The sequence below is a fragment of the Micromys minutus genome (genome assembly GCF_963924665.1).
Source record: "Micromys minutus genome assembly, chromosome: 15".
Classification (NCBI taxonomy): Eukaryota; Metazoa; Chordata; class Mammalia; order Rodentia; family Muridae; genus Micromys; species Micromys minutus.
In genome coordinates, this window is record NC_137984.1 from 55333773 (window position 1) to 55351110 (window position 17338).

General features: G+C 37.6%; 1 protein-coding gene and 1 pseudogene across 2 annotated transcripts in view; both read left to right on the forward strand.

Annotated features, from left to right (window-relative positions):
* Positions 1 to 17338, forward strand: part of RNF13 (ring finger protein 13) — a 125268-nt gene that overhangs the window by 76804 nt on the left and 31126 nt on the right. Inside the window, exon 6 of the mRNA XM_080929453.1 lies at positions 10292 to 10382. Within this exon, the coding sequence (XP_080785579.1) occupies positions 10292 to 10382 (91 nt within the window). The remainder of the gene's footprint in view (positions 1 to 10291; positions 10383 to 17338) is intronic.
* On the forward strand, positions 6241 to 6909 carry LOC308430320 (dnaJ homolog subfamily B member 6-like; annotated as a pseudogene). The gene has a single exon. The product of its transcript is annotated as a dnaJ homolog subfamily B member 6-like (transcript).

Genomic DNA, 17338 nt, shown 5'->3' on the forward strand with positions numbered 1-17338 from the left:
GGATTCATTTCTGGGTCTTCAATTCTATTCCATTGATCTACCTGCCTGTCTCCTTACCAATACCATGTGGTTTTTATCACAATTGATCTGTAATTCAGCTTGAGGTCAGGGATGACATTTTCCTCAGAATGTTTTTATTGTTGAGAATAGTTTTCTGATATCTTACATTTTTTATTTTTCCAACTGAATTTTCAAATTTCTCTTTATAACTCTATAAAGAATTGAGTTGGAGTTTTGATGGGGATTGCATTGAATCTATAGATTGCTTTTGGTAAGATGGCCATTTTTACTATGTTGATCCTTCCTATCCATGAGCATGGGAGATCTTTCCATATTTTGAGATCTTCTTCAATTTTTTTTCTTCAGAGATTTGAAGGTCTTGTCATACAGGTCCTTCATTTGCTTGGTTAGGGTCACCCCAAGTTATTTTATATTCTTTGTGACTATTGTGAAAGGTTTCTATTCTCTAATTTCACTCTCAGCCTGTTTATTTTTTGAGTAGAGGAAGGCTACTGATTTATTTGAGTTAATTTTATATCTAGCCACTTTGCTGAAGTTGGTTATCAGCTGTAAAAGTTCTTTGGTGGAATTTTAGGGGTCATTAAAGAATACTATCATAATATGTGCAATTAGTGATATTTTGACTTCTTCCCTTCTAATTTCTATCCATTTGACCTCCTTTGGCTGTCTGATGGCTCTGACTAGTACTTCTAGTACTGTATTGAGCAGGTAGGGGGAGAGTGGGCAGCCTTGTCTAGTCACTCATCTTAGTAGAATTGCTTTAAGTTTCTCACCATTTAGTTTGGTGTTGACTATTGGTTTGCCGTATATTTCTTTTACTATGTTTAGGTATGGGCCTTGAATTCCTGTTCTTTCCAAGACTTTTAACATGAAGGGGTATTGAATTTTTTCAAATGCTTTCTCAGCAGCTAGTGAGATGATCATGTGTTTTTTTTCTTTGAGTTTGTTTATATGGTGGATTATGTTGATGGATTTCTGTATATTGAACCATCCCTGCATCCTGGGAATGAAGCCTACTTGATCATGATGAGTGATTGTTTTGATGTGTTCTTGGATTTGGTTTTAAGAATTTTATTGAGTATTTTTGCATCAGTGTTCATGAGGGAAATTGGTCTAAAGTATTCTTTCTTTGTAAGGTCTTTGTGTTCTTTATGAATGAGCATAATTGTGGCTTCGAAGAATGAGTTGTGTAGTGTTCCATCTGTTTCTATTTTGTGGAACAGTTTGGAGAGTATTGGTATTAGGTCTTCTATGAAAGTCTGATAGAATTCAGCACTAAACTCATTTGGCCCTGGGCTTTTTTTGGTTTGTTTGTTTGTTTGGAGACTTTTAATGACCTCTTCTATTTCTTTAGGTGTTTAGGGACTGTTTAGATGGTTTATCTGATTCTGATTTAACTTTGGTACCTGTTATCTGTCTTGAAGATTGTCCATTTCCTCCAGATTTTCCAGTTTTGTTGAGTTTAAGTTCTTGTAGTAGGATCTGATGATTTCTTGAATTTCTTCACTTTCAGTTGTTAGTTTTCCCCTTTCATTTCTGATTTTGTTAATTTGGATACTGTCTCTGTGCCCTCTCCTTAGTCTAGTTAAAGGTTTATCAATCTTGTTGATTTGTCTCAAAGCACCAGCTCCTCGTGTTGCTAATTCTTTGTATAGTTCATTTTGTTTCTCCTTGGTTGATTTAAGCCCTGAATTTGAATATTTCATGCCATGTACTCTTTTTGGGTGCATTTGCTTTTTTTTTTGTTCTAGAGTTTTCAGGTGTACTGTCAAGTTGTTAGTGTATGCTCTCTCCAGTTTCTTTTTGGTGGCATTCAGAGCTATGAGTTTTCCTCTTAGCACTGCTTTCATTGTGTCCCATAAGTTTGGGTATGTTTTGCCTTCATTTTCATTAAATTCTAAAAAGTCTTTAGTTTCTTTATTTAGCTATCGTTGAGTAGGACATTGTTCAGCTTGCTTGTGTATGTGGGCTTTTTGTTTTTGTTTTTGTTGTTTTTGAAGACTAGCCTGAGTCCATGGTGATCTGATAGGTTGTATAGAATTTTTTCAATGTTTTTGAATCTGTTGAAGCCTGTTTTGTGATTGACTATATGGCCAGTTTTGGAGAAGATGCCTCGAGGATCAGCTTGCTTTTTTATACAACCCAGGTCTACCAGCCCAGGGATGGCACCACCCACAATGGGCTAGACCCTCCCACCTTTAATCAGTAGTTGAGAAAATGCCTTACAGCTAGATCTCCTGAAGGCATTTCCTAAGCTGAGCGTCTTTGTGATAAGTTGACACACAAAACCAGCCAGTACAGTTATAATATATTTTTTAATTAATCTTTTGAGAACTTTATGTTTGTGTTCTGTATTTATATCAGTTCTGTTCTCTCTCTGTCTCTCTAACATCTCTTATCCCCTCTCTCAGATTCATGATTTTTTTTTCTCCTTTAGTTTCTATTGTTTTACACACTGCTAAGTTTAGTTAGTGTTGTTTGTATGTGTATGTGGTTAGGGCTGACCACTTGAAATTGGATAACCTGTAAGGGGCTTGTCCTGGAGAAAATGTATTATTTCTCTCTCTGACACCTCTGATTGCCTCTAGCTTTTCATGCAGAGGTGGGCCCTTGTGAAATGTTTCTCATCAGAGGTAATGTGTTAACTGGTTGTTGTCACTGTGCTGGTCTCGTTTGGGTAACCATGTTGTTGAGATTTCATGGGTACATTTTTCCTATCTTGTATAGAAAGGACTATTTTGCAGCAGGCATCTTGGTCCTGCCTATTAGAATCTTTTTGCTCCCTTTACCTGAATTTTCTTGAACCGTAAGTAAAGAAGTTGTGCTGTTCATGTGCCCGTTGAAGCTCCGTACCGCACTGACATTTATGCTCTGTATTTTGACCAGTTATGGGTGTCTATAGGAGCTTCCATCTGCTGCTAAGATTCTTTGACGAGGAGTGAAACTACACTTACTGTGGGTTTAAGGATACGATCTTAGAATTAAGTTAGAAATTAGGGTGTTTTAGGAAAGTGGCAGTTCTAGGTTCTTCACTGGAGTCCATGACTTCATCAGATGTGGTCATAGGCTACAGTTGTAGTGACATACATGAATTCCATGCAATTGGGCAACTTTTAAGTTCAATTAGACAGCTGTTTGTTATCCTCAGATTGAATGTGTCATTGTTTTGCCATTGAGGATGCCTTCCTGGACAATAGTTGTGGCTCCTAGACTTTATAGCTGAAGAGGATTATTGATTGCTTTTCTCCTTCTCACTTGGCAGCTTGCATAGTATCTTTTGATACTATATTTAAACTCTGGGGGGCAACTAGGGGCAATGAAAATTGCTTGTATTGTTTGGGGGAGTCTCTTAGACCACCCTGAGCAACACCTTGAGGTGGGGATTTGACATCTGTCACTGGGGTTTTTATTAGATAGACTATGGCTTGGGAAGAGCCTTGTCACTATGTGTGGTATAATTCCATTAAAATTACATGTGGGTGTGAATTTATATGTGTATGTGTGCATGTGCACATGCATTATGTATATATTTTTGAACACATAGGAGTTTCGTTATGGCATTTTGAAACTTCCATAGTGTTATTGACGCTCCTTTCTTTTTCTCTCTCTGTAGTTCCTCCCCTTTCCCCTCCCCAGTTAAAGTCCGTCCCCATTTTTCTTATTCTCCATTTATGGCGTTTAAACATTAATAAAATCTCTTTAATTGTAATTGTTTATTGACCACATTGATGACCACTGTATAAGATCTGTTATTTGCGTTTAGTTATACAGTATGTCTCTTACTACTGAACTCTGAGTGGTTTACATATGCAAAGGTAGAACAAAGAATTTTCTTGGAACAATAAAGTTATGGACTGAGATGTTACATTGGAATATATTTAGGACTCCAAACAGCCCCATCTTCGATAAATAGCAGTTATTTATTAGCAGATCAGTCTTATACCCTAAGGAATGTTTTCTGCTATTGCCTTTTCTTACCTCTAATATGATAAGGCAAAATTGTATTTAAAATCTAATGTGTTCTTTTATTAATATTGAATGATTTCACAGGCAGGGCTGCCATGATTATGGAGTTTGCAGAATAGCCGCTAACAAGTCCTAGGATTTCAGCACAGCCTGACAATCATGCCATGGGCAAGAGCCAGCTTCTGAGAGAAGTGTGGTCATCATCAAATACGGCGATGCTATCTTCTCCTGAGACCTACAATGTGTACACATCACTCAGGCATCATCTTGATCATTTATTAGCAAAACATTTTAAACATTTCCTTTTGTCTTTGAAATACATAGTGTATAATTGTGGCTAGCATAGCAGAGCTGCTTTTGAGGAATGTTCACTTGGGCCTCTTGCCCATTTCAGAGTCAGGGCATTTAGATTTTTTCTTTTTTTTTGCTAGTGAGATTTTGGATTTTCTTATATTGTCAAACCTTTAGCTTGCAAGTATTTTCTGCCATTCTATAAGCTGTCTCTTCAAGTCTACTGAGTATGTCCTTTGTTGTGCCAAAGGCACTGTAGATTTGATTGTATCCTTTCCCCTTTTAAAATACTGTCTCTTAATTTTTTAAAAAAAAATCTAAGTTGATATCCTAACTCAGTTACATTGGTGATCTGTATATATTACTGACAAAATAAAAGAAGGTGTCCTTTGGCCATAATTCTAATTCAATCTCAAGCATCTTATTAAAATAAGGACTATTTTGTACCAGTCTTGATATCATAATTCAGTAGATATTATTTCTAATAATTATAAGCAATAGCACCATGTCAAGTTTTTTTTTTTTTTTTTTTTTTTTTTTTTTTTTTTTTTTTTACTTTATCATAGTATCTTCATGGAAGAATAAAATTTTTACAAAGGAAATATAATTCTAAGCTCTGTGAGAATAAAATGTAAGGCTTGGTGATGTGACTCATTTGGGAAAAGTGCTTACCATGTAAGCCTGAGCAATCTGAGTTCAGACCTATATGAAATGCCAGCTGTGGCCGTGCACATCCCTCTCCTACAGTGAAGGACGCAGAGGCAGGGGGATGAGTCTGAAGTCTGTGAGCCAGCCAGTTTGGAGTACATGGCCCTGCAGAAACAACAAACCAGCCCCTACCTCAGTACAGTGAAAGAGCAGTATCAGTATCAGTATTAGTATTAGTTTGAGTATGAGTATGAGTATCAGTATCAGTATTAGTATAATATCAGTATGAGTATCAGTATCAGTATTAGTATAATATCAGTATTAGTATCAGTATCAGTATCAGTATCTATCAGTATCCGTATCAGTCAGGGTTCTCTAGAGGACAGGAGTGTATAGAGTGCATCTTTCTGTACTTAGGAAGAAGATTTATTAGGATGGCTTTCAGGCTCGTCCAGCTAGTCCACAATTGGCTGTCTACCAATGGAAGGTCCCAGAGTCCGGTTCAGTCCGTAGGGCCGGACGTCTCAGCTGGTCAGCATTATATGCTGGAGTCCTGAAGAGCTAGGATCTAATGCAGTGAAGGAACAGACTTGCTAATGAGAATAAGAGAATAAACTTCCTTCTTCCAAAACAAACACACCAACAAACAAACGAACGAGAAAAGGACTTTCTCTTGATTAACTCACAGATCATGAAACTAACTGCTTTTTGATTAGTAACATTAAAAATATTTGGTTTTGAGCTATCAGATTATTTTATTTTTATATTGGAAAATTATACAAATATATATAAAATAACATAAAACATTGTATTTTATTAGTTAAAACAATTTTAAATTTAAATATATTTTGTTCATATTTTTTCTTTCTCATGTCCTTCCAGATCCTCTCCCTTCCTTACCCACACAACTTTAACTTTTTTCTCAAATTATAGATAAAACCCCAATACAATAACATGGTCCCCCCAAACCAAGAAAACAAAATGCCCTCTCCCCCCACCCCCTATATCACCAAACTAAAACCAAATAAAAACAGACACAAAATCTGTGGAGTTTAATTACACGTAGATCTGAACATGAAGGCCTCTTCTGCAGTGGCTGAAACGCCCACTGAAAGCTGATTTTCCCTCTCTCTGCAGGCATAAGGCATTCATTTGTTAACCTTTACTCTAGCTGCTAGATTTTCATCTATCCATCCATCCATTTAAAAAAAATATGGGAGAAAGGAAAGCTGTGCCAGAGCCGAGGAGACTGGCCGCCTGACTTTCCCCTCGCTGGCCGCTGGGTCCTCAGATTTGTTCCGACAGACTGTTTAAATGGTGGATTACTACGACGTGCTGGGCGTGCAGAGACATGCCTCACCCGAGGACATTAAGAAGGCGTTTAGAAAACAGGCACTTAAATGGCACCCGGACAAAAATCCTGAAAATAAAGGAGAACGGTAATTCAAACAAGTAGCTGAGGCATATGAAGTATTATCGGATGGTAAAAAGCGGGACATCTACGACAAATACGGCAAAGAAGGATTAAACGGTGGAGGAGAAGGACCTGAAGTCATTTTGACAGTCCATTTGAATTTGGCTTCGCATTCCAGAACCCAGATGATGTCTTCAGTGAATTTTTTGGTGGAAGGGACCCATTTTCATTTGACTTCTTTGAAGACCCATTTGATGGCTGTTTTGGAAACCTAAGGGGTCCCCGAGGAAGTAGAAGCCGCTGTGCTGGCTCCTTTTCTCTGCCTTCAGCGGATTCCAGTCGGGTCACTAGGTCATGGGGGTCTCCCTTCATTCTCTTCAGCGTCATTTAGCGGCAGTGGAATGGGCAACTTCAAATCAATATCAGCTTCAACTAAGATAGTTAATGGCAAAAAAATCTCAAAGAGACTTGTGGAGAACGGTCAACAAAGAGCAGAAGTTGAAGATGGACAGTTAAAGTCCTTGAGGATAAATGGTAAGGAGCACCTGCTACGCTTGGATAACAAGTAATTCACCGCACGCATTTAACAGAAGTGCTAAACCATAACAAGCACCGTTTGAGGAATAACAGGAACTTTTTTCTTTGAAGATTTCAAACGAACTCGATTTTCTGTAAAACTGTACCTAATCTAAAGTATTTATAAAACAACTCATCCATCCGAGCCCCCATTTGTCAGATTTTTGAGTTTGTTGTTGGGACCACAAAATAGGATCTTTTTTTTTTTTTTTTTTTTTTTTTGTCTTTAAAATTGCTGTAATCTCTGTATACACTTCACTTTATGTAAAACGTGATCCTGTGACTCCTGAGTAGTGCCAGGACAAGACTGTCTTTAACACCAGCATGGAGGTGCTTCCCACTGTGTTGAATTGTGAGTGAGTAGTGTCAGCCTGCTGTGAAGTTAACATTGCCGGAATCTTCTACAGAAATATTTCACTTTTATTTTCAGTATTTAATGAAGAAAGCTATTACTGCATCAACGGTAACACATTTTTGGTTTAGTGCAAACTAAGGATGTTTTCTAGTTGTGCATGGATGCTGGCAACCCCATCAGTTTGACTATTGTTTAAATATGTAATGTTAAGATTAGGTTTTAAAAATGCTGGTAATTTGGATTTTTGTCATTTGCTTAAAAAATAAATGCCAATGTGTTTGGTGCATTCAAAAAATAATAAAAATATATGACAAGATAAAATAAAACAATAATTATTACATCAAAGTTGGATAAGACAAACCAAGAAAAGGAAAAGAACCCAAGAGAAGATGTAAGAATCAGGGACTCACTCCATCAGATACCCATGAACCCCATTACAAAGCACCATAGTTTTTGTGGGGTCACCAACAATGACTCAGACATGGGCTAAAGCAATAGAAAGGCTTCATTATTTCACATTATTATTTATTGCTCAAGGTCCCGTGTAGTCCTGAACCTTTCTGTGGCTGAGGTATTAAGCACAAAGCCTGCCCCGGGCTTACATACTTCAGCTAACAAGAATAATTAGCCAGAAGCAGAACTGTAGAAACCAAAGGCAAGGTTTTAGAGACTTTCCCACAACTGTGGGCTTTGATGGACTAGGTCTTTGCTTTAGTTTTGGCAGGCGGTGCTGTCTACATGCTGAGTTTTACAGACTAAAGGGTATCTGGGTCATGGAGTCACGTGCTCAGGTCTCAGGGCCTACTAATGTCCCAGTCCTTCAAGATTCTCACCCCTCTCTACCCATCCAACTTTTATTTTACAACAACTTTATTTTAAAAAACAGAGATAAATATGCAGAGTTTTAAAAGCATTTTTGCATAAATTATATGAGTATATTTTTGTCAGTACTTGTTTTTTTTAAAGATTTGATAGTATTAATTGAAAACTTACTAGTTACAATGAATGTAAAGTACATGTTAAAAATGTAACATGGAAATAGTCAAAGTTTTCTTGGTGTGTAAAGATTAAACATAATGATCTTTGAATACCAAGAATTGACACAAGGCTACATTCTTAGTTCTTGAATTATTAATGATTTAAGGTTTAGGTGTACCCCACTCTGAGAGGGGGCTATACACTTATTTTATGTCAAGAAGGACTGGACTGAGGTTTCCACTCTTTGACCTTCCTCCCTCCCTCTCTCTCTCTCTCTCTCTCTCTCTCTCTCTCTCTCTCTCTCTCTCTCTCTCTCACTCTCTGAGCTTCATATGGTCTGTGAGTTGTTTCTTGGGTATTCAAAGCTTTCTGAGGCTAGTATCAATTATCAGTGACTGCATATTATGTCTGTTCTTTTGTGACTGGGTTACCTCACTCAGGATGATATTCTCTAGATACATCCATTTTCCTAGGAATTTCATAAAGTCATTGTTTCTGATAGCTGAGTAGTACTCCATTGTATAAATATACCACATTTTCTGTATCCATTCATCTACTGAAGGACATCTGGGTTCTTTCCAGCTTCTGGTTATTATAAATAAGGCTGCTATGAACATGGTGGAGCATGTGTCCTTGTTAGATGTTGGAACATCTTTGGGGTATATGATCAGGAGTGGAATAACTGCCACCCACCCAACACACACACACACACACACACACACACACACAGAGAGAGAGAGAGAGAGAGAGAGAGAGAGAGAGAGAGAGAGAGAGAGAGAGAGAGAGAGAGAGGCGGGGAGGAGGAGGAGGGAGAGAGAGAGGTGCAGACTCATTCAGGTCCTATGCATGCTGCTTCAGTCTCTGACAGTTCATATGAGCTTTACCCCTGTTGCTTCAGAGGGCCTTGTTTGTCCTCATATCCCCTCTGGCTATTACACTCCTCCCACTCCTCATAAGGTGTTCTGCCTGTAAGATATTCTAGGACAATGATGCCACAAAACTTGTGGAAATAAACTACGAATCACTGATTTGACTTAAGGTTCACTCCAGAGATGGAACTCATACCAGACACTGCTTGGGTGACCAAAACCTGAGACTAGGTAGCCTGGGGACCTAAGATAAAACCAAATAATACTGGTCTCAAAAAGTAGTAATAAAGTGACTGATATTCTGCTATGCTTCTAGATGAGCGCCTTGTTCACCCATCATCAGAGAAACCTCCTGCAGCAGATGGGGACAGATGCTATGCAAACATTGAAAGACTCTGGAACACAGCCCTAAATAAGCTGTTTCCACCAAATCCCTCCCCCAAGAAAGACTGTTTTTATTTGGGTTTCTGATCATTTTATTTTCATAACTGAATAGTGAGTAATTTTAAAAAATATTATTATATATATTTTTGCTGGCATTTTATTTTTGTTTTAAATACGGAGGTCAGGGTCAAGGTTCTTGAGACACCAGTTAGGTGGTAGCCCTGCTGTGACCTCTAGGAGGAACTTGAACTCCCTAGCTCTTTGTCTCATGCCAGCTAATCTGTCACCATCCCTTGAGAGCCAGAAACATGGTGTTGCCCATTAGACTGCTCTGAGTGGAGACTTCTTACACTGGTGGCTGGTCCCTGTCCTGGAAATGGATACATTCAATACATTTTCCTCTGAAGTTAGGAATCAAGTAATTTGTAAGAAAAAAATCAAAAAAAAAAAAAAAAAAAAAAAAAAAATGGCCTCTTCTTTGTTCTTTAATTGCTAAAGATATTTTTTTCTGAAGACGGGGAAATCAAATGAAAATATTAAAGATAAAAATTATGTCTCTGCCTTGTAAGACTGTTGAGAGAACTAGGTGAATGTCTACATGGAAACCCTCACCTTGTTAATATCATGTGGCATTATGAACACCTTTATGGTAAGTACAATCTACAGTCTGAAAGCTCAAGCAGGAGGCATGGGAATTTGGGTGTAATTGTTTCTAGTTGCATTTGCTGCTGTTAGAGAGACCCTTAAGTATTGCATTGTTACAAATCAGTTTACTGTTCTTTTACACAGTTGATACATTAAAGAAAATTGACATTCCGTCTGTCTTTATTGGTGAATCATCAGCTAATTCCCTAAAAGATGAATTCACATATGAAAAAGGGTAAGTAATGAATATCAAAAATATTATGTAACTTCTGATGTTCCTTACTGTAGAATAGAATTATATAATTTTAGTTGCATTGATATTTGCCTATTTATTTAGAGACAAGGTCTCCCTATGTTGCCCCAACTGGCCTAGAAAAGATTGTTTTCTAATATGCTAATAGATTGTGTTAAGTTTTCTCTTCTCAATACAAGCTATTGTATTGTAAAAATGTATTGTTTGATTATTATTTTGTATTAAATGCAAATTCGATTATGTATTAAAATTATGTTCATGCCACAGAATGTTGCTAATGTTGGCATCAGTATTGCTGAAAAGATAAACTTTCCATTTTAGAGTTTCTTCTAAGGTTGGTGATGAGATATTTTACTGTTTGCAATTACTGGCAGACTCCCCTATTCTTTGCATTTGCTATGAAGAACTTATTTGTGAAAGTAAAAGCTCATTTTATATGGTGATGTTAATCTGTGATTGCCAAAATTATCTTATGGTTGAAAATTTTTCCATTACACATATGAACAGCTTCACCTTTCCATTCTAATTTTTCTCCTTCAAGTTGCTTTCTGACCTCTAAATGCATTGGAAGTACCTTTGACACCATACTACCTAGTAGACATAGTGGGTATCTGCCTTAGCCATTAACAAGATAATTTGTTTCAAAATAGGTTTCTGGGTTTTAATCATATTAAGAAAGTATCAGTTTTAATTTAATTTTTTAATGCTACTGTCTAGTTACTTAGACACTGTTAAGAATAATAGCATGTTAGGGGTACTGGAAAAATGACCCAGAGATTAAGAGGGCATACTGATCTTGTTAAAGACATGAATTCAGTTCTTAGCATGCACATCAGTATCCAAAAGCTGAGTTGATCATAGGTTGTTTTCCTTGATAAGAGTATGGATAGAAGACTCTGCTGTGTACTAAAGGCTCTGAAATTGGCTGACATTGATTGTCAGAAGGAGATAAGTCAAGGTTCTGTGTATCAACAGGGACTTGGGAAATTAACACATTGTTGTTTTGATATGTAGACCTTGATGTTGGGTTCGAAATTGGCCTGAAAACACATTTCTCGACCTCAAAGAGCAAATATTAGCTGTAAAGCCTTTGTACTTTACAGTATTTAGGCATGGTCATAGAAAGCAATGTGGTAAGAAATTACTAAAAACCTAATATTACTTAAATACCTCTTCCCACTCCTCCTCAAAAACTGGAATTAACCCAGGGTGAATCTATAGGTTCAACAGTGGCAGATACAGAAGTAGAAAGAAAGCAGTTCTCAACCATGAGTAACTGTTGTCACAACTCTGCCATTAGCAGTTTACTTAAGAAAGAACAGTCTCTTGAATATCTGTTGATTTGTAACTTAGTTAAGTTTGTACTGCTGTGATAAAACTCCATAACCAAAAACAACTTGTGGAGGAAGTGATTTATTTTGCTTACACTTCCAAGTATCAGTCCTACGCTGAAAAAATTTGAGGCAGGAACCTGGCAACGGGGTCGTGAAGGACTACTGTTCATTGGCTTGCTTCAAATGGCTTACTTAGCCTGCTTCAGCCAGGACAACCTGTTTAGGGAGTGGCACTACCCACAGTGGGCAAAGCCCTCCCACATTAATCACTAGTTAATAAAAAGCTTCATAGGCCTACCAATGGGCCAGTCTTATAGAGATATTTTCTCAATTGTGGTTCTCTCTTCGCAGATAACTCTAACTTGTATGAAGTTAATAATAAACCAGCCAGGACAACCTATAATTCAAGATGCTTAAAATACTTAATTGATTTTAGACAATTTAGAATTTTCATAGTATGTCTTGACTATAGCTAAAATGGTTGGAACTTCCGTATTTGCATTTTTAGCTTGTTTCTTCTTGCCTAGCAAGGTATTTCTGAGAGATTTGAACACATTAAATCACAGGAGGTTATTTTGTCCTATGGGAAAAATTGTATTCACGTAAGTCATTGGCATGGAAAAAAGAAAAAAGATCTGAAAGATGAAGTCTAAGCTTCCTACTGAAAGATATTGAACAGCTGAAACTGGTTAACTGTTAGGAGCAGTCTGGCTTTTAGACCCCAGCACTGTTAACTTACAGCATCTCAGCGAGGGCGTGGTGATGAAGTACCAGCAGATCAATGTGTTGTGTAAGCGGTACCATTGTTGTAGTGCAGAGAGAGTTTCCCTAAAACTGGAAAATTATTTTTGAGATAGTCTTTTGCTAAAAGAAATAATCAAATGGTTTGTCCCAAGCCTGCTGCTGCTGCTTTCTTTTTGTTTTTCTTTAAACCAAATGCAATTATTATTTAGATATTTTATACAAAGGTACAAAAGTGCATATAAAATAATTTAGTGTCCTTTATTCTGTGGAGAAGTGACACTTGTATCCTAGCAATCCTCGTGAGTTTCAGAGGGTATTTGCAATATTTGGGAGAAATCCCTGGTATCGCTTATATTTGTTGCAGTATAGTTGAATTCCTTAGATGTCAATCTGACAAACAATAGCAGAAAAAACAGATTGGGAGTAAAAATATTCATTTTTTCATAAGCACCGTGAAATCCTAAAGACTTCTGCTAGTGGGAAAGAAGCATTTTGTTTTTAAATAAATAAGTGTTACTACTTTACCTTGAACCCAGCAGTGAGCAGCAGGAGACCATGGCTAAAACTATCTGGTCTGGTTCACCAGTCCCCCAGTGGAGAGAACATCCACAGTGCTGAGCACTGTGCACCTCTGCTTAGTGTAAAGCACTTAATTCTGATCGTTGTTTGCATCTGAGAGGATATAACCAACAGCATGGTTATATCAAATAGGAATTCGACATGTGATATTTTCTGATTCCCATCTTCACAACATACCGATTTCTGTAACACTTTCATCCAAACACTGGAGAACATGGAAGTGTTGAAGAAATTACTCCTTGGAATTACTTGATGAAAAACTTTTTATTCCACATCTCATAGATAATTGCAGGGGTCTGGGGGCTGTGTCTATTTTATCAGGTACAACAGGTAAAGCATGCAAAGGGGGTTGGCAGTGCTATAATTTGTGTCAGTATTTACTCTAGAGCAGCGTCTGTCAACATTTGGGTTGCACATATCAGATATCCTGCATATCAGCTATTTACATTATGATTTATAGCAAAATCATAGTTACAAAGTAACAATGGAATACTTTTATGAAATCAGGAAGGTCGAGAGCCACTGCCCTAAAGTATTGGAAAAAAGATGTATTTATTTTATGAGTGTTTGCCTATATACATGGATGGGCACGATGTACATGCCTTGTGCCTGAGGAGGCCAGAGGAGGACATTTGGTCCTCTGTAGTTGGTGTTACAGGTGGTTGTGACTCACCCAGTATAGATGCTAGCTATTGAACCCTGCTCTTCTGCAAGGCCAGCAAGTGATCCTAAGCATTAAGCTGTCCTCTCTCCAGCCCCAGACTTAAAGAGTTTAATGTTGAAAAGGGTCCTTTCCAGCCCACAGAGAGGGTCAGGTCTCTGTCATCCATACTCAAGATCTGCCCACGGGAAGCTGAGCTCCCATATCAGCTGCACAGGTGCTCTTCCATCTGGACCAAGGGAGATCCTGACCCACAGGCTCACCAGTTGTCCAACGAGGGAACGTCAGGAGTTCTCAGAGCGCAGGAAGCTCTTTGGAAAAGGGTCCTCTTTGGTCGAGAGAGAGCCAGGCCTTCACCATTAGGTCTCAGGACCTGTGAGCAGAGGGCTGAGCTCCCAGAACAGCCTCACAAGAACTCTCACACCTGAGCCCACGAAGACAGAATTGAGTCACTGCCATCAGAACTCACTGCCTGCCCACAAACAGCCAGACACCCAGGAGCAATCTCTCTCCTGAGCCAACAGGCCTTCATACCTACAGGAGAGACAAGCACCAGTCAGAAACAAAAAGATCACCTGCGATCACTGACAACAAGATGACAAGAGCAAATCGCAAGAACCCAGGCAATGGAAACCCAGACAACCTGGCAACATCAGAACCCAGTTCTCCCACCACAGCAAGTAGTGGATTTCCCAACACTCCAGAAAAACAAGATTTAGACTTAAAATCATACTTCATGATGATGATGATGGAAATCTTTGAGAAGCCATAAATAACTCCCTTAAACAATTACAGGAGAACTAGGAGAAATCACTCAAAGAAGTACAGGAAAACACAACCAAATAGGTAAAGAAATTGAAAATGGAAATAGATAAAATAAAGAAATCACAAAAAGAGACAACCCTGGAGATAGAAAACCTAATAAAGAATCAGGAGTCACAGATGCAAGCATCACCAATAGACCACATGAGATGGAAGAGTGAATTTCAGGGGCCAAAGACAACATAGAAAACATAGACAAAACAGTCAAAGAAGATGCAAAAACCAAAAAGCTCCTAATGCAAAATGTCTAGGAGAGCCAGGACACAATGAGAAGACCAAACCTAAGGATAATAGGAATAGAAGAGGGCGAAGAATATCAACTAAAAGGCACAGTAAATATTTTCAAAAAATCATAGAAGAAAACTACTCTATCATTAAGAATGAGATGAACATGAATATATAAGAAGCCTACAGAACTCCAAATAGGTTGGACCAGAAAAGAAATTCTTCCTGACACATAATAGGCAAAAAGCCAAATGTTCAAAACAAAGAAAGAATACTAAAAACAGTAAGGGAAAAAGAACAAGTAACATATAAAGGCAGACAAATCAAAATTACACCTGACTTCTCAACAGAGACAATGAAAGTGAGAAGATCCTGGGTAGACATCATACAGACTCTAAGAGAACACAAATGCCAGCCCAGGTTATTATGTTCAGCAAAACTCTCAATTACCATAGAGGGAGAGACCAAGATATTCCAAGACAAAAACAAATTTACACAATATCTGACCACAAATACAGCCCTACAAAAGATAATGGATGGAAAATCCAACACAAGGAGGGAAACTACACCCTAGGAAAAACAAAAAAATCATCATGCAAGGAAGCCAAAAGAAGAGAGACACACAAACATAATCCTACCTCTAACAACAAAAATAACAGGAAACAACAATCACTATTCTTTAATATCTGTTAACATCAATGGACTCAATTCCCCAATAAAGAAACATAGAATATCAGACTGGATACATAAAGAGGATCCAGCATTTTGCTGCATAGAGCAAGCTCATCTCAGAGACAAAGACAGACACTACCTCAGAGTAAAAGGCTAGGGAAAAACCTTGCAAGCAAATCATCCCGAGAAACAAGCTGGAGTAGCCATTCTAATATCGAATAAAATGGATATTCAACCAAAAGATATCAAAAAAGATAAGGGAGGACACTTTTTACTAATCACAAGAAAAATCTATCAAGATGAATTCTCAATCCTCAACATCTATGGTCTAAATATAAGAGAACCCACATTCATCAAAAAAACAAAAAAACAAAATAAAACAAAAAAAAAAAAAAAAAACCCAAAAAACCAAAAAGCCCACTAAAGCTTAAAGCATATATTGTATCACACACAATAATAGTGGGAGATTTCAACACCCCACTCTAATCAATGGACATATAATGGAAGCAGAAACTGAACAGAGACACAGCAAAACTAGCAGACATTATGAACCAATTGGAATTAACAGACATCTACAAAACATTTCATCCTAAAACAAAAGAATATACATACCTTCTTCTCAGCACCTCATGGCACCTTCTCCAAATTTGACCATGTAGTTGGTCACAAAACAAGCATCAACAGATACAAGAAGATTGACATAGTCCCATACATCCTATCAGATCACCATGGACTAAGGTTGGTCTTTAATAACAACTTAGATGACAAAAAGTTCACATACTCACAGAAACTGGACAATTTGCTACTCAATGGTAACATGGTCAAGGAAGAAATAAAGAAAGAAATCAAGGATTTTTTAGAATTTAATGAAAATAAAAGCACAACATACCTAAACCTATAGGCTGCAATTAAAGCAGTGCTAAGAGAAAAACTCATAGCTCTTGAGAGCTTCCAAAAAGAAACTGGAGAGAGCATACACTAGCCACTTGACAGCACAGCTGAAATCTCTAGAACAAAAGAAGCAGATACACCCAAGAGGAGTAGAGGGCAGGAAATAATCAACCTCAGAGCAGAAATCAACCAAGTAGAAACAAAAAGAACTGTACAAGGAATCAACATAATCAGGAGCTGGTTCTTTGAGAAAATCAACACGATTGATAAACGCTTAGTCAGACAAACTATAGGGCACAGAGAGAGAGTATTCAAATTAACAAATCAGAAATGAAAGGGAAGTCATAACAACAGAAAGTGAGGAAATTCAAGAAATCATCAGGTCCTACTACAAAAGCCTATACTCAACAAAATTGGAAAATCTGGAGTAAATGGACAAATTCCTAGACAGATACCAGATACCAAAGTTAAATCAGGATCACACAAACGATCTAGACAGTCCCATAACACCTAAGCAGTCATCAAAAACCTCGCAAACAAAACAAAACAAAACAAAACAAAACAAAACAAAAAAAAAAAAAAAAAGCCCAGGACCAAATGGGTTTAGTGCAGAATTCTATCCAACTTTCATAGGGACCTAATACTAATATTCTCCAAACTATTCCACCAAATAGAGACAGAGGGAACACTACCCAAATCATTCTTCGAAGCCACAATTACTTTCATACCTAAACCGCACAAAGACCCTACAAGGAAAGACAACTTCAGACCAATTTCACTCATGTACATTGATGCAAAAATATTCAACAAAATTCTTGAAAACTGAATCCAAGAACACGTCAAAATGATCATTCACCATGATCAAGTAGGCTTCATCCCTGAGATGCAGGCATGGTTCAATATTTGGAAATCCATCAACCTAATTCACCATATGAACAAACTCAAAGAAAAAACAACACATGATCATCTCACTAGATGCTGAAAAAACATTTGATAAAATTCAACACATC